This window comes from Hyperolius riggenbachi, chromosome 3 (assembly GCF_040937935.1).
Source record: "Hyperolius riggenbachi isolate aHypRig1 chromosome 3, aHypRig1.pri, whole genome shotgun sequence".
Classification (NCBI taxonomy): Eukaryota; Metazoa; Chordata; class Amphibia; order Anura; family Hyperoliidae; genus Hyperolius; species Hyperolius riggenbachi.
In genome coordinates this window covers 77,068,842-77,089,178 of record NC_090648.1, presented here as the reverse complement: position 1 = coordinate 77,089,178, position 20,337 = coordinate 77,068,842, and the positions used below count along the sequence as shown (strand labels likewise).

General features: G+C 48.1%; 1 protein-coding gene across 1 annotated transcript in view; it reads right to left on the bottom strand.

The window, feature by feature from the left end:
* SHFL (shiftless antiviral inhibitor of ribosomal frameshifting) overlaps positions 1-17,208 on the bottom strand; it is a 66,572-nt gene extending 49,364 nt beyond the window's left edge. Inside the window, exon 1 of the mRNA XM_068272215.1 lies at positions 17,086-17,208. Coding sequence (XP_068128316.1) covers positions 17,086-17,115 — 30 coding nt within the window. The 5' untranslated portion in view covers positions 17,116-17,208. The remainder of the gene's footprint in view (positions 1-17,085) is intronic.
* Positions 17,209-20,337: the final 3,129 nt, after the last annotated feature.

The window sequence follows — 20,337 nt, the reverse complement described above, 5'->3', positions numbered from 1 at the left end:
AGCTGGCTACATTTAAGGAGTAAAGGGCCCCATACACTGGTTGATTTCAGCCATCCATCGACGGCTGATTCGCCCGCTCTGATCGAATCGGCTAGAAATCGATGCAGCAGAAAGCATGATCGATCAGCTGATCAATCAATTTCTGGCAGATTTCGATTGATTGGTCCGGACAGAAAATCTGGGTCAATCAGCTGCTGGCAGCAGATCGATGGCCCATAGAGTTGCATTGGATCGAAAGGTGCAATAATGCATTTCATTCTGAAATCTATTGGAAATCTGCTCCTAGTGTGTGGCACACATCAGATAGATTCCTGACAGATTTGACCTGACAGACATCTGATAGGAATCTATCTGATGGTCGAATCTGCTGCAAATCTATAAGTGTATGGCCACCAGGGATGAACAATGGATTAATTCCGAATAGGTTAAACTTACCCAGAAGCCTTCTGCTTTAATCCGTCCCAGGCTGCATTACAATTCATGGTCACGTGACTACCGCACTTCCACCTTCAACCCAAAAGGAGGAAGTGTGGTAGTCACGTGACCGTGAATTGGAACGCAGCATGGGATGGAGTAAAGCAGAAGGCTTCTGGTTAAGTTTTTAACACTCCCACCCAGATCCCCCCCCCCCCCCCCCCCCGCTCAGGTGTGCTAATTACCTGGAATAAAGCCTATTCGGAATTGATCCGTTGCTCATCCCTGATGGCCACCTTTACTGTAACCCAGGATTGAACTTCTCCCCAATCAGTAGCCAATACCCCTTTTTCCACAAGAAATCTTTGAACGTTCATGTATGGTACCTTGCAAACAATTTTAGAAACTATTCGACCGAACGGAATAATCGATTAAAATTCTCTGATCGAAAGAAAATGAAAAAATTGTACCATGTATGAGCACCATTAGATTCAATACAGATGAAAACTGAAATTGTCCTCTTTTTCCACTCTAATGGTGGCCACACACGATACAATAAAATGATCCGATTTTCTATTAATTCGATAAAAACGATCGGATCTCCCCAAAAAAAAAATCGAAAGCTTTTTTTTTTCATTCGACTGAAAAATCCGATCGGATTTCCCGTTTTCTTAGATGTTTATCGATCTGGAATGCCAGATATTTTTCTTCAATCTCTCTAAAGATTGTATGGTGTGTGTTAGATTGTCAATTTATTAATATACACAACCTAGCAATTTTGTCAGAGTTTGCAATCATTTTTATCATAATTGGCGAAAAATTTAACATAAGTGTGTGGTACATTGGTCATATTTTTGAAATGTTATAATCAGTCAGAAAAATGTATTGCAATTCTTAAATTGAACAGATATTTAAAAAATTGTATGGTGTGTGGCCACCTTAAAAGTCAGCTCCCCTGCCCGACATAGTGATCACCATTGTTAAAGCCTAATTACATCAGTCACTTAAGCTCGGTGCTCAGGAGTAATATTTGATCTGGCACTTTCATTCAAAGTTCACATTAACCACCTGTTGTCCTCTCCAACTAAAAAAATCACCTCACGGATCTGCTCCTTCCTAATGCAGGATGCAGCTAAAGAGCTAGTGCACAGTGTATACTGACCAGACTACTGCAACACTCCCCTCTACAGTCTACCAATCATGCAGCTGTATCATAATCTCTTTTATACTGTATTGCCCTTGTTAATGGAAGGTGGGTGGTGGGTGCGGACGGCTCTCCCCGGCGCTGGCCACGCTTGGGGGGGGGGGGAGGGGTTGCCTGCGCCACCCAGCACACATTCAATTCTTTGTGTAGTGGTTCATTTTGTATCCCCCCTTTGGAGGCGGGTGGTGGATGGCTCATTCCAGGTGGTGTGAGCCCTGGAGTGGGCCGTCTGCGCCTGACCTTCCCCCCTTGGAGGGCTGTGTGTGAGCCAGCCCTGAGCTCCAAATCTCAGTGCGACCCATGCTTCATTCCTTAATGTGTTGCACCCAAGCTATGCTCAGTAGCAGAACGCAATGGACGTTAAAGTAAGGGCCTGTTTTTAAATATTGGGAGGTGGGTGCGGACGGTCTTTCCCCAGCGCTGGCCACGCTTGGGGGAGTCGCCTGCGCCGCCCAGCCTCCCCCTCCGGGGTGCCGCTGTGGTTCCCAGGCAGTGAGAGCGCCTGAGACCCCGCGGTCTTCCCAGTTGTATGGGGGCATTGGGAAGCCTCCCCGTGGCGCTCCTGGATAGTGCTATTGCAGCATGAACTAATTCCCGCAGGGCAACCGCTTTGCGGGATTGGTTTTTGACCCTGCATAAGTTGGCATGCGAAAGCGAATGCATATTTGCATGAGCATTGCCTCATGAATAGCCAATTAGGCCAAATTTGCTTAGCCAGATATGTTAGGTGTTCACTTGGTGTTTAATGCACACATTCAATTTTTTGTGTACTTGTTTATCCAAGCACCTTGATTATCTGTGACAGTGCCGCAGAAGAAGTCGTGGCTGTATAAATCAATATTAATAATAATGCTAAATCATCTGACTCCGACTGCTCAGTTTATGAAACCACCGACTCCAGGTACCCAAAATTGCTCCGGCTGCTCGACTCCCACTCCACAGCCTTGTACACATGTCAGATACGGTAAATGGCGTTTTGAAACTTCTGACAAAGGACATATTGTGCCGTATTGCATGTAGCCTTAGTCTAATTCTTACCAGGGCTGTGGAGTTAGTACAAAAATCATCTGACTCCAACCCCTCAGTTTATGAAACCACCGACTCCAGGTACCCAAAATTTGCTCCGAAGCCTCGACTCCAACTCCACAGCCCTGTACACATGTCAGATAAATGTTGTTTTGAAACTTCTGACAAAGGACAGATAGTGCCATATCGGATACCGTAACAAGAAATGTAGCCAAATGGTGTTAAACGACAACAATGAATGCTCGACATCAAGTATCCTGCCCCATTCAACTGGCAGATCAATTCGGACGACTATTGGCCATATATCGTGCAGTTGGCCGGGTGTGTACAATGATTAAACAACACTGTTTCAGAGCATGCGCACGTCGTGTAGTACATCACTTCCGCTTGCGCGCACAATATTTGAACGACATCAGTGTTTGGAATATCTGTGTGTATGAATAATGTTAAATTCATTAAGTTCCTCATAACTGGAGGTGTTCTGGATCAGTGTTCCCCAACCCTGTCCTCAAGGCCCACCAACAGTGCATGTTTTGCAGAAGTCCACAGAGGTAGTGAATCAGCTCTGCTGAGACACTAATTACCTCACCTGTGCATGTGTGTGGTTTTTTGCAAAACATGTACTGTCGGTGGGCCTTGAGGAAGACCGGGTTGGGGAACAATGTTCTGGAGGGCACGTTCTTTGCCTTAATCACAGGTGTGAAACACAAGGCCTGAAGGCTAAATACGGCCCTCCTTACCATTTTATGTGGCGCTAAAGAACTTTTAAATGTGCATCATTGTAAGTAAAAGAATGGCACACCATTGACAGTGTTGGTTGAAACATTCTCAGCAACAACCCACAGGACCCACCAGCAAAATTAGCATGGGGCCCCCTCTTGGAATCCAACCCCTCCCCCCCCCACCATGTGGCTGGTGAAATACACAAACCTACCCCCCTTCCCCAACACCATCTCCCCACATAGAAGGGTAGCACAACAGAGCAGTGTAATATTTAGCCGCTCCAGCTTTGTGTTGTGTCTCTTCTGTTCTTCCAAGCAGCCGCACGCTCTATGCTGCTTATCTCCAGCTACTGATCACGTGACAAGCATTCGGAGCCAGAGGTATGGAACATAGAGAATTGGCTGTCAGGAAAATCAGTGGACACCCGAAGCAGCACTGGAATAGGTAAATATTGCACTGCACTACTCTGCAGAAGGGGGAGAAGCAGGCTCCCTACTGTCGTTACAGTTGCGCCACTTAGTTTGAGACTGATCATGAGATGTTGAATCTTAATAATTTGGCCCGGACCTAGACTATGATTTTGGCCCCTTACATGATAGAGTTTGACAACCCTGGTCTAAATATACTTGCACTAAAAATAAGTGTGCAAAAAAAGAAGTTTATTTTGTAAATAAGTGTTTATCTCTTCCATTTTAAAGAGTTGTGATAGCAAGTAATTTTGAATAAGGATGTTGTGATTAGGGCTGTGGAGTCGGAGTCAAAGTCGAGGAGTCAAAGTCAAATCAATTTTTAGGTACTTGGAGTCGGTGGTTTCATAATCTCCACAGCCCTGGTTGTGATGTATGTGATGTTGTGATGTATGCTTTCCTCTTGTAAAACACGCCCATATTCCCCAGCCTGAGCTCACAAGTAGGCAGCAAAACACTGCCTTGTCACACAACACACAAAATAAAGTCAGAAAGGCTTAACCTTAGGGTGGCCATACATGGTACAATCCTTCTTTTTTTTTTCGATTAGATAATTTAGTTCAATTATTCCGTTAGATCGATTATAAAGATTTTTCCTGCATGTCCGATCTGATTTTTCTCGAAAAAACGGGAAAATCGTTCAAATTTCTTGATCGAAAACAAATATTATCAACTTTCATTCAATTTGATCATTTAGATTGAATAAACAGGATAATCGAACGTTTTTATTGTACCATGTATGGCCACCATTAGATTGCCATGGACATCTATAGGGGTTCTGTGTTTTTCACTTACCGTATATGCCACTGACGTGTAAAGATATTTTAGTACAAAACTATTTCCAGCTGCCCCCTGCAGCTGTACATTTTTACGCGTTACGGGTATAATGCGTAAAATTTTACGCATTACACCCGTAACACGTAAAAATGTACTTGTTGATGTCTGCAATAGCTTCCTGCACCAGCAGGAATACGTAAAAACGTACGCATGGCGGCCGGCCGACTTCCGGTCGGCAAACACAAAACTAGCTGGCAGCGGGAGACCAGAGGAGCCATGAGTGACTGCGAGGGCACAGGATGGCTGCAGGGGGCTGGTAGATGCCCCAGGTAAGTAAAACTCATTTTTATTTTACAGTTAAGGTTCCCTTTGAGAGGCGGAGCCACAAACAGACAATCATATTTCTTTGCTGGATACAATGCTTCCATTTACACCATTTTGATGCCAGGAACCCGAAAGCTCAAAACTTGGTAATTGTGTGTCAAGATTGCAAAAAGTGGGTGGAGTCAAAAACAGATTTCTCTGGGAAAATGTAAACTGCAGCCCTTCCTCACTGTTAATAGCAGGGTTCTCAAACTTTGCACAGTTGGTCACTGGGTGACTGGGATTAATATTCAGAAAAGTGGGTTGAGCCTAAAAAAGCTAATCAAAATTCACCTGTTGTTTTTCAAGTGGAATATTGACATTGCTGCCATTCTTGCACTGCTAATGGCACAAGCCTCAAACATGGTACAGTTGGTCATTGGGTCACTGGGGCTCAAATTCAGAAAAGGGGGCGGAGCCACAGCCAATCAGATTTGTTTCATTTCACTGGGAAAATACAAATTATTGATGTCAAGGACCTCAAAGCTCGCAAAATTAGTCATTGGGTGACTTTGTGTCCAGGTTACAAAAAAGTGGGCAGAGCCAAAAACAAATTTTACTGGGAAAATATAAACTGCAGCCATTCTTACACTGTTAATGGCCCAGATGATCACTGGGTGACTGATTAATATTCAGGGAAGTGGGTAGAGCCTATAATGGCCAATCAAAATTCATTTGTTGATTTTCAAGGGGAATATTTAAATTGCTGCCATTTTTACACTGTTGATAGTAGATGTTTCAAACCTGCTACAGTTGATCATTGGGTGACTGGGGTTCAAATTCTGGAGCGGGGCGGAGTCACAAACAGCCTATCTGATTTTGTTTGATTTCTATAGGAATATACAAATTATTGATGCCAAAGACCCCAAAGTTCACAAACTTGGTCATTGAGTGTTTGTGTGTTAGGAAAAGTGGATGGAGCCAACACCAGCCAAATACCAGCCGGGCAACGCCGGGCCATCAGCTAGTCCTATATAATAATGTGTAAGGAATAGCGGAGATGCCGCCGCGGAGACAGGCAGCATGGCGGCGGTCTCCGCGTATCAGCCGGCGGCTTCTGCCGCACAGCTACATGCTGCTGAGCTGCCTGGTCCTTCTATTGCACACAGATTAAGAGCTACGCGCGTGCGCACCAGGCGACAGGACCTTTATGCGAATAGAAGGGGAGTCAGCTGATCCGCTCAGTCAGCTGACTCCAACAGTACTTTGGATTGGCTGAGTGGCTGGGGCGGCGCTGCGGAGCAACTTAGTATATATAGGACATGCCTGTCAGTTGTTCTGCGTCTGCTGTTGCGAATGCTTGCGTGTTAGCACTCAGACCCTAGTCAGATCCCAAAGTGCGCTAGAACCGGCCGGAGCTGGGGATCCACACTTAGCCAGTTTCTGTTGATAGCTTAAAGTACTAATCATTGTATAATTTGTTATGACCTTCTGCTTTCTTTGACTACGCTCTTGCTTACTGACTCTGTACCTCTGCTCATCTGATTCACGTTGCCGACTCTGCCTGAACCCCAACTCTGAATCAGTTTTCTGTCTTTGTACCTGATCTGTCCGTACGTTGCCAACTCGGCTTGTCTGACCTCTCTAGCCTTGCCAGTGGGCCTAGCCACTGGTGAGGGATTTGTAGTATTCACCTGCTCCTCAGGTGGAACTATATTGCAGCACTGCCTGTTACACCTGCACCTCAGGTGTCCTCTGGCTGCAGTACAGTCTGTATCACTCGCTCACCTAGTGAAGCTCTATTGCAGCACTGCCTGTTACACCTGCACCTCAGGTGTCCTCTGGCTGCAGTACAGTCTGTATCACTCGCTCATCTAGTGAATCTCTATTGCAGCACTGCCTGTTACACCTGCACCTCAGGTGTCCACTGGCTGCAGTACTGTCTTATTTCACCTGCTCCTCAGGTGACCTTTAGCTGTAGCACAGCCAGAATCGCCTGCTCCTCAGGTGGTCCTTGGCTGCAGTACTGTCTGAAGTCTCCCGCTCCTCGGGAGACTTCCGCTTTTCTCTATTACTGTTGCACCAAGCACCTAACACATTGGTAGTCCTGTGTCCGGCTATACTAGTACTATTGGTGATTCTGCAGATCACACATAATCAGGTATAGAATCTGTATTAGTGGTGATACTGCAGATCACCAATATTTAGAAAAATCTGTTTAGCTGACACCAATCATTACATAATGTCCCTGCGTCCTCCTGTGCACATGCGCAGCATACAGGCAGACTTCGAGTAGCAGTCGTGGACGGGCGCGGGTGTGTGGGTATGTGTGCAAGTTGCAACCGTGTTCTGGGGGAGGGTCGCGGCCATACGTGAGTTATGGAGGAGGGGTCGCAGCCGTGCATTGAAATCAGTCAAGGCGTTTTCAAGTGATGGTGGCACATACATACATACATGCACACACACACACACACACACACACACACATCCAATTTTACAGTATATATAGATACATAGATAGATTAGGAACCAAAGGGAACCTTTTTTTATACTTTGCTCAAATTTATTCTATACGTTAATGTCATGGTTTAGTCAACAGTTGATTAGGAATTTAGTTAATAGTTCATTAAGATCTACTCAAAATTATCAACATCCTTTTGATCATCTCTAGGCCCTAACATTATAGAAACTCAAGTCTCACTCTTATTCCAGCTGTTACAATGGTGTTATTACAGTAATTACATGTTACCATGGGTACATTGCATCATAATAGTCTCTCCAGTCAAATATCAGTGTTGTAAATGTAAATTGCTTCAGAGGAAACAAACTACAGACTGAGTCCCTCTAGTTCTCACCTCAGCCTCCACCTGAAGGCCTAACTAATACTATCCCCACGTTCCCAGGATTGTCATCTTCTGAACGGCTATAAAGATACTGTACACACTGGAGGTAGATCAGCACACAGTGCAGGCACTAGAGAACAGCTTATACTGTACATACTGTAGGCAACAGAGATCAGCACACTGCAGCTAGCGCGCATAAAAATATGAGGGTTACGTTGTGCGGCCATGGGCCAGAATGTGGGTGTGGTCACGGGTAGAGACAAATTTGCATGAACCTAACAATGGAGGGACATTAGAATAGGACAGTGGTGGTGAACCTTTTGGAGGCCGAGTGCCCAAACTGCAACCCAAAAGTCACTTATCTATCTTAAAGTAGTAACAGCAATTTACACTAAATACTGTACAAACGTTTAAAAGAGAGTCTGAAGCGAGAATAAATCTCGCTTCAGACCTCATAGATAGCAGGGGCACGTGTGCCCCTGCTAAACCGCCGCTATCCCGCGGCTTAACGGGGGTCCCTCACCTCACAAATCCCCCCCGAGCAGCCGGGGATCTCTTCCTGGTTGGGGCAGGGCTAACCGCCGCAGCCCTGCCCCACGTGCATCTGTCAGCGCGTATCTCCGCCTCTCCCCCGCCCCTCTCAGTCTTCCTTCACTGAGAGGGGTGAGGGAGAGGCGGCGATGCGCCGCTGATAGACGCGACTGGAGGCAGGGCTGCAGCCGTTAGCCCTGCCTCCAGGAGCGAGCAAGTCTGCGACCAAGTGTCGCAGTGGGGGGTTTGGGGGTGAAGGGACCCCCGTTTAGCGGCGCTATAGCGGCGGTTTAGCAGGGGCACACGTGCCCCTGCTAACCATGAGCTCTGAAGCGAGAATTATTCTCTCTTCAGAGTCTCTTTAACTCATACATGAACATTATGGAAAATCCAAGTTGAAAATGAACTGTGAAGATAATCAATTTCATCCATCCTACTCCTGAAAAATGTATTCATTTTTTTTAGAACCTCCCAGTTTTATTTTCTGTTTTAAAAAGCTAAACAAGTAGGTTTAAAGCTATTGTCTCATATGATGATGATTCAGCTTTTCCCATAGTCTCGCAGTTAGCAATCATGTGAACCCCAACAAGACAAATTCAGTAATCATGAGGCCCCCCAACAAGACAAATTCAGCAATCATGAGGCCCCCAACAAGACAAATTCAGCAATCATGAGGCCCCCAACAAGACAAATTCAGCAATCATGAGGCCCTCAACAAGACAAATTCAGCAGTCATGAGGCACATTAATAGACAGCATTTCACATAACTAGGCAGAATGCCCCCTTAATATGGTAGGCACCTCTCACCTGGCTTTTCAATTCTCCTCTACTGGCTGCTGTGCCTGGCAATACTGTTTTTGCCTGGATTGGGGATGTTGTGTGGGCTGAAAGGCCTGGCAGTGATGCTGTCGCCTGGCTGGCAGTGATGCTGTGGCCGGGTTGGCTGGCAGGGATGCTGTGGCCGATGCTGTGGCTGGGTTGGCTGGCGGTGATGCTGTGACCTGGCGGTAATGCTGGGCTGTGCTTGGCTGGTTGAAGTAAATGCTAGCCTGAGTGGTGGTGATGCTGTGGGCTTTTTGACAGTGATTCTGGGCTGGTTGGCTGGTGGTGATGCTGGGCTGGCTGGCCTGGATAGTTTAGGTAGTGACAGGTGCCACCAAGTTAAGGTAGCGCCAGGAGTCCCCCAGTTTAGGTAGTGAGTGACAGGCGCCCCCCAGGTTAGGTAGTGAGTGAAAGGCGCCCCCAGGTCAGGTAGTGAGTGACAGGCGACCTTCAGGTTAGGTAGTGAGTGACAGGGACCCCCAGGTTAGGTAGTGAGTGACAGGCGCCCCCCAGGTTAGGTAGTGAGTGACAGGCGCCCCTCAGGTTAGGTAGTGAGTGTCAGGAGCGCCCCAGGTTAGGTTGTAAGTGACAGGGACCCCCAGATTAGGTAGTGAGTGACAGGGACCACCAGGTTAGGTAGTGACAGGGAACCCCAGGTTAGGTAGTGAGTGACAGGCGTCCCCCAGGTTAGGTAGTGACAGGCGACTTCCAGTTTAGGTAGTGAGTGACAGGTGCCCCCAAGGTTAGATAGTGAAAGGGACCCCAAGTTAGGTAGTGACAGGTGCCCCTCACCTCCCAGCAGCAGCAGCGTCAGACCTCAGTACCAGCCGGCGACCCGACCAGTTAGAGCGGTGTTAGAGTGATGTCACTTCCGCATATCAGTGCGGTGTCCGCTAGGTCCTGGCACCCGCACTAGTGGTCGCCGGCTGATCGAGGTCTGATGCTGGCAGCGCTCCTCTCATGGTCCCCTCATTGCAGCGCTGGCTCCCCCGGTTCAAATCTCCCCCCGCAGGAAACTTAGGAAGTCTTTGGAAGCACTCGGGCACCCGAAGATGGGCGGCTCTGTATTGCGCATGCGCAAGTGTGCAAGAGAGGATGCCTGCGTGTGCACAGTCTTTGTGTGCCTGAATGCTTCCAAAGACTCCCGAAGCCCACCCAATGCGGAAGAGACTACTAAAGGGGGAGCCTGCGGGGAAACCCAGGGACTGTGAGGAGAACAAGAAGGTTCTATAGGACCAGAGCCTTCCCTCTCCTTAAAGCGGAATATAACCCCGCATTTCAACTTTGCTCTAAAATATTATTTACAGCATATTATATGCAAAAAGCATTTTTTTTTACTAGACCAGCATTGGAAGGGTTAAACGCAGAGGTTTAAAGTTCCATGGAGAGATATGCAGAAGTTCAGATTGTTACATTCTATCTAGTTATATGTATCTATTGATAAATGTTACACACTCTTTGGCTGTCCTCCAAGCTCCTTCTCAGTCAGAGAGACGAGTCACATTCAACACTAAAGGCTCATACACACATCAGACTATAGTCTTTGGAAAATGAAAGATCACAGACCAATCTTACCACCCTTCATGTAGTATGAGAGCCATACCTTCACAGTGTTTTCTATGGAGCTGAACTCCCCATCAGAAAAAAATCTTTGCAAGATGCTGCACACACAGATGCTGTACAGACACAAAAGATCAGTATCTGCAAAAGATCTGTTCCTGCCAAAGATCCGTTCCTGCAAATTGCATTCATAGTCTATGAGATCTGCAGATCATTATACACACCTTGTTTGACTGACATTCATCTGCAGATCAGACAATCATCTGCAGATCTGAAAATCCATCCTGGTGGATCTGATCTGCAGATCCTGTCTGTTAAACAAGGTGTGTATGATGATCTGCAGATATCAGACTATGAATGCATTTTGCAGGAACGGATCTTTTGTAGGAACAGATCTTTTGCAGATACTGATCTTTTGAATGTCTACAGCATCTTTGTGTGCAGCATCTTGCAAATATTTCTGTCTGATGGGGAGTTCAGCTCCATAGAATAGACTGTGTAGGTATGGCTCTCATACTACATGGAAGGGGGTAAAATTGGTCTGTGATCTTTCATTTTCCAAAGACTATGGTCTGATGTGTGTATGAGCCTTTAGATACATTTATGTAAACAAAATGTATCTATCTCAGCTTCGGATGAGTCTGCAGAAATCTCCAGGAACTTTAAAGGGATACTGTAGGGGGGTCGGGGGAAAATGAGCTGAACTTACCCGGGGCTTCTAATGGTCCCCCGCAGACATCCTGTGCCCGCGCAGCCATTCACTGATGCTCTGGCCCCGCCTCCGGTTCACTTCTGGAATTTCAGACTTTAAAGTCTGAAAACCACTGCGCCTGCGTTGCCGTGTCCTCGATCCCGCTGATGTCATCAAGAGCGCACAGCGCAGGCCCAGTATGGTCTGTGTTTGCACAGTACACTCCTGGTGACATCAGCGGGAGCGAGGACACGGGCGTGCAGGTGCAGTGGTTTTCTGACTTTAAAGTCAGAAATTCCAGAAGTGAACTGGAGGCGGGGCCGGAGCATCATGGAGTGGCTGCGCCAACACAGGATGTCTGCGGGGGACCATTAGAAGCCCCAGGTAAGTTCAGCTCATTTTCCCCTGACCCCCCTACAGTATCCCTTTAAAGCCCTGTGTAACCCTTCCAATGCTGGTCTAGTAAAAAAAAAATGCTGGTTGCATATAATATACTGTAAATAATGTTTTAGAGCAAAGTTGAAATGCAGGGTTATATTCCGCTTCTTTAAGTATCTGTTTTTTATTATCACTTCAGACTCACTTTAAAAACTTAATTCTTAACAGCAGCCATGACAGTCTGATGTAAAATCTGTTTCATTCAGCTGCAAAGCAAAAGAAATAACAGATGTTTTAACGTCACAGCCCTGTCCGATTATCAGCAGTGTTTCCTTAGCCAGATAGAAGTGTTTTGGCTTTTGTTGCTTCACTAGCTCATTTGCATAGATAAAAGCACCTTTTTTAAAGTTTGTAAAGCAAAAAAAATCAGAAAGAGACCTTGGGCAAGTTATTAGTAAAACTATAGGTGTGCCAGTGTTTATCTCATCATGCCGCACGTCGCTTCAGGTAACGCTTTAAAGAGAGTCTGAAGCGAGAATAAATCTAGCTTCAGACCTCATAGATAGCAGGGGCATGTGTGCCCCTGCTAAACCGCTGCTATCGCGCCGCTAAACAGGGGTCCCTTCACCCCCAAATCCACTCGGTGCAGCGGGGGAGCGCTTCCTGGTTGGAGCAGGGCTAACCGCTGCAGCCCTGCCACACGCGCGTCTGTCAGCGCGTATCTCCGCCTCTCCCCCGCCCCTCTCAGTCTTCCTTCACTGAGAGGGGCGGGGAGAGGCGGCGATGCGCCGCTGATAGACGCAACTGGAGGCAGGGCTGCAGCCGTTAGCCCTGCCTCCAGGAAGACCAAGTCTTGCGGGGGTGGGTTTGGGGGTGAAGGGACCCCCGTTTAGCGGCGCAATAGCGGCGGTTTAGCAGGGGCACACATGCCCCTGCTAACTATGAGCTCTGAAGCGAGATTTATTCTCGCTTCAGAGTCTCTTTAAGACTCAGTATATGTTGTGCCAAATGAAAGCAAATACTGAATGCTGAAAGAATGGTTCTACAGAGTGCTGTGGGATTTGCAAAGTAAAAGCATCTTCTGAATGGGGAAATGAACGCCAAGACACTCATGTGTTGGAGCCCTAAGAGGCTCTGCTGTTGCCATGTTTCATTGAACACTACTTACTACTTATCTTGCTTGTACTGTTTCTTTTTTGATAGGTTGTGCAATGGAGGCATTGATTACCTTTTAACCCTGCGGTGAATTTAATTCGAAGCAAACAGAGACAGATAACCCGTGTACACTAACCATGTTTTCTTTACAGCCGGGCCACAGCACACCATCGCAGTGATCTGCTCCGGCTGGCCGCAAATAATCCGCCTCAAGTGGGGACCGAGCTTTACACTGCTTTGGCAAGCTCTTCTTAGGTACAATTTGAGCATTATTATTAATATTGGTTTAATAACCTGCAAAAAATAAAAACTTAAGATACCCCGCTCCTCCTAGACCAGGCATGGGCAAACTTGGCCCTCCAGCTGTTAAGGAACTACAAGTCCCACAATGCATTGCAGGAGTCTGACAGCCACAGTCACAACTCATAAAGGCAAATGCATTGTGGGACTTGTAGTTCCGTAACAGCTGGAGGGCCGAGTTTGCCCATGCCTGTCCTAGACCCTCCACTGGCAGATGGAATCCTCTTCATCTTTGCGACCGCGCTCCCTTCTATGTGTACGAGTGTGGCCGTACTGCGCAGCTGCCAGTGGGTTTGCGCCTGCACAATTGCACAGAGGAAGAAAATGTGCACCAGCATCTCCGTGCTCCTGCACAGCCACGCTACATACTTCCTGCCAGTGCTCTAACACGGAGGAAAGCGCAGCCGCGACTAATCTCCGACACAAACATCAAAGATTGTAGAGGGTCCCATCAGAGTGCAGGAGGGGAGTAGGAAGATTGGTGATTCCCCACTACTAAGGTAAATATGAAACTTTTGGTTTTAGCTGGTAACAGGTACCCTTTCTTCTACAGAGGTTATGCCTGCATAGATAGGTGCCAATATGCAGTCACATCTGTATGCTTATCTATGAAACTGTAGCTAACCACTTGAGTACTTTGTGCAGCATGAAAGAAGATGATGACAACCACTTCGGGACCGTGCCATCGGACATCTACACTGTGTTTGTGGACTTAAAGAGAACCCGAGGTGGGTTTGAAGAATATTATCTGCATACAGAGGCTGGATCTGCCTATACAGCCCAGCCTCTGTTGCTATCCCAAACCCCCCTAAGGTCCCCCTGCACTCTGCAATCCCTCATAAATCACAGCCACGCTGCTGACAAACAGCTTGTCAGAGCTGGCTGTGTTTATCTCTATAGTGTCAGTCTGCTGCTCTCCCCGCCTCCTGCAGAACTCCAGTCCCCGCCTGCATCTTTTCCCTCCCTGCTGATTGGAGGGAAGGGACAGCGGCAGGGACCGGAGCTATGCAGGAGGCGGGGGAGCAGCTGAGACTGACACTACAGATGTAAACACAGCCTCACAGCACGGCTGTGATTTATGAGGGATTGCAGAGTGCAGGGGGACCTTAGTGGGGTTTGGGATAGCAACAGAGGCTGGGCTGTATAGGCAGATCCAGCCTCTGTATGCAGATAACATTCTTTAAACACACCTCGGGTTCTCTTTAATGCTATGCACACACTATGCAATTTCCCATTAAATCAATGGGTCGAAACGATCCTATCTGATCTGCTCCTGATCATCAACAGGATCAATTTTGTGCAGAAGTGATCTGAAAATTAATCCCGTTATTTATTGCCATGTCAGAAATTTTGAAGGGAAATTGCATAATGTGTGACTTGCAATAGTGTCTAGCATGACTAGGGTTGCCAGGTGTCCGGTTTTACACCGGACAGTCCGGTTTTTGGCCCCTGTGTCCGGTGTAAAAAAACATGCTAAACCGGACAATTAAGTTGTCCGGTTTTAGCGACCCCCGCAGCGCAGGAGGAGAACAGCGCAGCAGAGAGAGAGCTGGGAGCAGCGGTGGAGAAGGGGGGCAATCTCCCCCCCTTCCCTCACCTTAGGGTGCTCTCTCTCCCCTGCTGTCTCCTCCATCATGTGCAGCAGGCTGGCGGGTGGCGGGCGGAACTTACCTCTGTGTCGCTCCAGCGCCGGAAGTTCGGGTCCCGCAGCCGCTGAGAGAGATTTGACTCAAAAAAGATCCGGATCAAAGATCCGAATCATTCATGAGCCGGACAACACTATCAGTCTGAATAGTGTTGTCCGGCTCATGAATGATTCGGATCTTTGATCCGGATCTTTTTTGAGTCAAATCTCTCTCAGCGGCTGCGGGACCCGAACTTCCGGTGCCTGCGACAGAGGTAAGTTCCGCCCGCCACCCGCCAGCCTGCTGCACATGATGGAGGAGACAGCAGGGGAGAGAGACAGCACCCTAAGGTGAGGGAAGGCAAGGGGGGGATTGCCCCCCTTCTCCACCGCTGCTCCCAGCTCTCTCTCTGCACTGTTCTCCTCCTGCGGGGGGGGGCACCTGGCTACCTATTCTGGGCACATATAGCCCCTGGCTACCTATTCCGGGCACATATAGCCCCTGGCTACCTATTCTGGGCACATATAGCCCCTGGCTACCTATTCTGGGCACATATAGCCCCTGGCTACCTATTCTGGGCACATATAGCCCCTGGCTACCTATTCTGGGCACATATAGCCCCTGGCTACCTATTCCGGGCACATATACCCCCTGGCTACCTATTCTGGGCACATATAGCCCCTGGCTACCTATTCTGGGCACATATAGCCCCTGGCTACCTATTCTCTTGGCACATATAGCCCCTGGCTACCTATTCTGGGCACATATAGCCCCTGGCTACCTATTCCGGGCACATATAGCCCCTGGCTACCTATTCCGGGCACATATAGCCCCTGGCTACCTATTCCGGGCACATATAGCCCCTGGCTACCTATTCCGGGCACATATACCCCCTGGCTACCTATTCTGGGCACATATACCCCCTGGCTACCTATTCTGGGCACATATAGCCCCTGGCTACCTATTCCGGGCACATATAGCCCCTGGCTACCTATTCCGGGCACATATAGCCCCTGGCTACCTATTCCGGGCACATATAGCCCCTGGCTACCTATTCTGGGCACGTATAGCCCCTGGCTACCTATTCTGGGCACATATACCCCCTGGCTACCTATTCTGGGCACATATACCCCCTGGCTACATATACTGGGACATTTACACCCCTGCCTACATATACTGGGACATATATACCCCCTGGCTACATATACTGGGCACATATATCCCTGGCTACATATACTGGGAACACTGGCTGTTTGTCATTATGTGCATTTAGTGGTGAAAAGCTGTCTCTTTTGTGCATTTACTGGTGAAAAGCTGTCTCTTATTATGTGCATTTACTGGCGAAAAGGTGTCTCTTATAATGTGCATTTACTGGTGAAAAACTGTCTCTTATGTGCACTGGACCAGTACTACTGGTGAGGACAGTTAGTGACATGGCTATGTACTCTGTAATGTGCTGCAGAAGATGTCAGTGCGATATAAATACTATAAATTTTTTTTAAAAAAAGCCCATTGCTTAGCCCCACTCTACATAAAAGTGCGCTTCTGACCCCGCCCCTAACTCCACCCCTAACTCCACCCCCTGTCCGGTTTTCTCCATCAGCCGACCTGGCAACCCTAAGCATGACGTAGATTTTCACGGAAGCCATCTCGCAGCCCTCGTCGCTCATCCCCCCTCTGGCGGGGGCACTATTAGGATTGCATCAGAGAATAATGCTGGGATTACAACATGAGACTTTTCAGCAGACTTATTGTCCGATCGTTTTTTATAATCGATTTCCATTCACTTTTATGAGATATCGATCAGAAAAACGATTGAAAATGAGATTGGACCTATCGTAAATTATCTATCGAACCATCTATCTGCCCAAAAATCTCAGTGTATTTCCAGCATAACATCCGCAAACACGACATATATTTCCAATGGCGCGGTCCCAAAGTTGATCAATAACTAACTATAGTAATAATCTCTTCCACTTGTCTGCAAAAGAGGAATATAACAAATCAAAAACTTTTAACATTATGTCTCACGTCACAAACTACACCCAAGACCTCTCAAGCAGCCCGACAATGACAACCCTAGCAAGTTGCTTATCAGCCCATATTTCGCTTACTCCCTAAGCAGACATGACATTCTGCATCCCGTTATGGGAGTGTGCCTAGGGCTTGCATCACAATCATGCAGAAAAGTTACATGCTAACTACGTCACAGCTCGCCTAGTCCGCCTAGTGCGGGATACGCGCTGTGTTCAGCAGTGTCACTCGCCTCCAGCTCCTCCGCCAGGTTCCCGTCCATGCTCGCTGCTTAGTGCTCGCTGTCTCCGTCCCTGCACCGGGCCCACTGCTCGCCGTCTGCCAGACTGTTCCGGGTCCGCCCGCCAGAGGAGGGACAGAGGAGGGGACGGGCATTGCTGTGCGGTTATTATACTGTATATATGGTATTATTCTGCACACAGATGACTTTCACTTCCCCTTTCCCGCAGGAGTTTGTAGCTGCTGCTGCGCGCCAGCTGTGGCAGAGCTACAAGGCTAGCAATAGGAATCCGCTGGGAGGGATGGCTGCTGCCTACAGTCAGATGATGATTATTAGTCATTTTCTTCCTCTATGGCTGAAGGTGGATGAGTAACAGATGCCTGACCATGCCGCTGGAATTTCCCAGTGTTTGCTTAATGTTGCCCCCAATGTAGTCAGGTACTGTACTGGGGGGGGGAGCACATTATCTCCCAGTCCCAAGTGTCTCGCTGTCTTTTCACTCTTTTAGGACTGATGTACTGATCTATTAGAATATGTATATTTTTACCACTGAAAAAATGCGTTTTTAAATGGACCCTGAGCAGTTAAAAAAAAGAGGTTGGTACTTACCTTGGGCTTCCTCCAGCCCACCTTAGGCCACGAGGTCCCCCAGCGTCCTACTGGCTCCTCTCCCGGTGGTCCCGCAGGTGGCTCTGTTACCAGCGATTTTTGGGCTGAAGGTCAGCCGGTTCTTCCTGAATGGAGACGCTCCACGTCATCACGTTGGCCGGTACACGTAATCGCGCCAGCTGGCGTGACAGTCCTGCTCATGCACGGTTTTCTTACTCTGAACCGCGCATGCGTAGGACTCTGTCACGCCGGCCGGCGCACGATGATGCATAGTGGCCAGCGTGATGACGTAGACCGCCCTCTTTCCCTTCAGCCCGAAAGTCACCGGTAAAAGAGCTGTCAGCGGGCCTGGGAGAGGACTTTGCGGCTTACGGTGGGTTGGAGGAAGCCCCAGGTAAGAACCAGTTTCATTTTTTTTTTACTGCTCAGGGTCCCTTTAAAGGAAATCTGTAATGATTAAAAAAAAAAAAGTTTCACTTACCTGGGGCTTCTGCCAGCCCCCTGCAGCCATCCTGTGCCCACGCCGGTACTCAGCGATCCTCCGGTCCCCTGCCGCGGCTCAGTTTCACTTTCGCCAGCTTGCATGTTGACGACCACTGCGTCTGCAGAGCCCTGGCCACACACGGCCTTGTTAGCACTCCCATCCCCGCGAATGTCTTGTGCTAGCGCAGTAGAGATGTTCTTGTACTGCGCCTGCACAGGACGCTCTCGGTTACGGGATCCCAAACGAGGACACGCATGGCCCACGCAGATGCAGTGGCCTGTTACTGAAGAAAGCGAAACTGAGCTGCAGCGGGGGACCGGAGGATTGTTGAGTACCGTCGTGGGCACAGGATGGCTGCAGGTGGCTGGCAGAAGCCTCAGGTAAGTGAAACTTTTTTTTTTTTAATTAGTACAGGTTTTCTTTAAGAGGTACCTAAGATGGCAAAAATATACATACCTGGGACTTCTTCCAGCCCCCTCCGGGCCGATCGCTACCTCGCCACCCTTCTGCTCTGTCTGGATAGTCCACAATTGGCCCCGGAAAATCCTCCAGCCACGCATACTCACCCGTCGCACTCCTGGCCACACCGCACATGCGCAGTACACCCTGGACCAAAGGACTTTCTGGGGTCAATAGCAGACTAGCCAGACAGGGCAGGACAGTGAGGAGAAAGCCCCAGTTATGTATATTTTTTCTCCCTGCCATCTTCGGTCTACTGGCCACACACCATGCAATTTTTAGTTTCTTTTAAATTACTGTTCAATTCAAGGATTACAATCAATTTTTCTGACTGTGACATTAGAAAAAATCTGACCAATGCACACATTTGTTTCTCCAATCATAAAAAAAAAAATAATTAAAAACTGATAAAATTGCTTGGGTGCACATATTACGAAACTGACAATCTACCCTACACCATTCAATCTTCATAAAAATTGATCATAAAAAATCCTCCACTCCCAAATTCCCAATCGACTTATATTGAAAAAAAACCCGAAACCCGATCACATTTCTTACTTAAAAATAAAGCTTTATGCTGGGAATACACCATACAATTTTCTGTTATGCTGGGGATACACGGTACGTTTTGTACCGTGTATCGAGCCGCACGATAGATTGCGGCGCGTCCCCGCGGGCACCCGGATCGATTCCCGCTCGTACTCGCGGGCACTTCCTTATCTGCGCTTCGTTTTTTCTTTTGTCCTGCCCGCCGGTATCAAGCGCGGAATCGATCCGGAGGGTCATCGGACACGTCGAATATTAGCAATCGAGCCATCAGCGGCTCGATTGATAATAAAAAACTAAAGCTGGCCATACACTGGCCCGATTTCCCGCCGATCGACAGCAGATTCGATCACTGGAATCGAATCTGCTGTCAAATCGTTCACGCAACACGCTAATTTTCGATCTATTTCGGCCCGAAATAGATCGGTCCCGTGGATCGCGCCGTGCGGAAAATTACCGTCGATCGGCGCGGGTAAGGAGTGCATTGCTAGTGCCGTACGACCGACGCAGGTATACATTACCTGAAGCTGAGTGCACCTGTGTGTAATCTAATGTCAGTACAAATACAGCTGCTCTGTGATGGCCTCAGAGGTTGTCTAAAAGAATGTTGGGAGTAACAACACCATGAAGTCCAAAGAACACACCAGACAGGTCAGGGATAAAGTTATTCAGAAATTTAAAGCAGGTTTAGGCTACAAAAAGATTTCCAAAGCCTTGAACATCCCATGGAGCACTGTTCAAGTGGTCATTCAGAAATGGAAGGAGTATGGCACAACTGTAAACCTACCAAGACAAGGCCGTCCACCTAAACTCACAGGCCGAACAAGGAGAGCGCTGATCAGAAATGCAGTCAAGAGGCCCATGGTGACTCTGGATGAGCTGCAGAGATCTACAGCTCAGGTGTGGGAATCTGTCCATAAGACAACTATTAGTCGTGCACTGCACAAAATTGGCCTTTATGGAAGAGTGGCAAGAAGAAAGCCATCCTACCTAATAAAAGCTAAGTGTCGCTGCGTCCAGCAGTTTTGTCCCTGTGTCCCAGGATTTTTGTTACTGCACATGTGCGCAGTAACGGACGGCTGGGACCAGGGAGCTGGACGGGCGAGCCAGGAGGGCGGGAGCGGGCGAGCGAGGTGGGCGGGTGCGCGGCGTTTGCATGCGCGCGC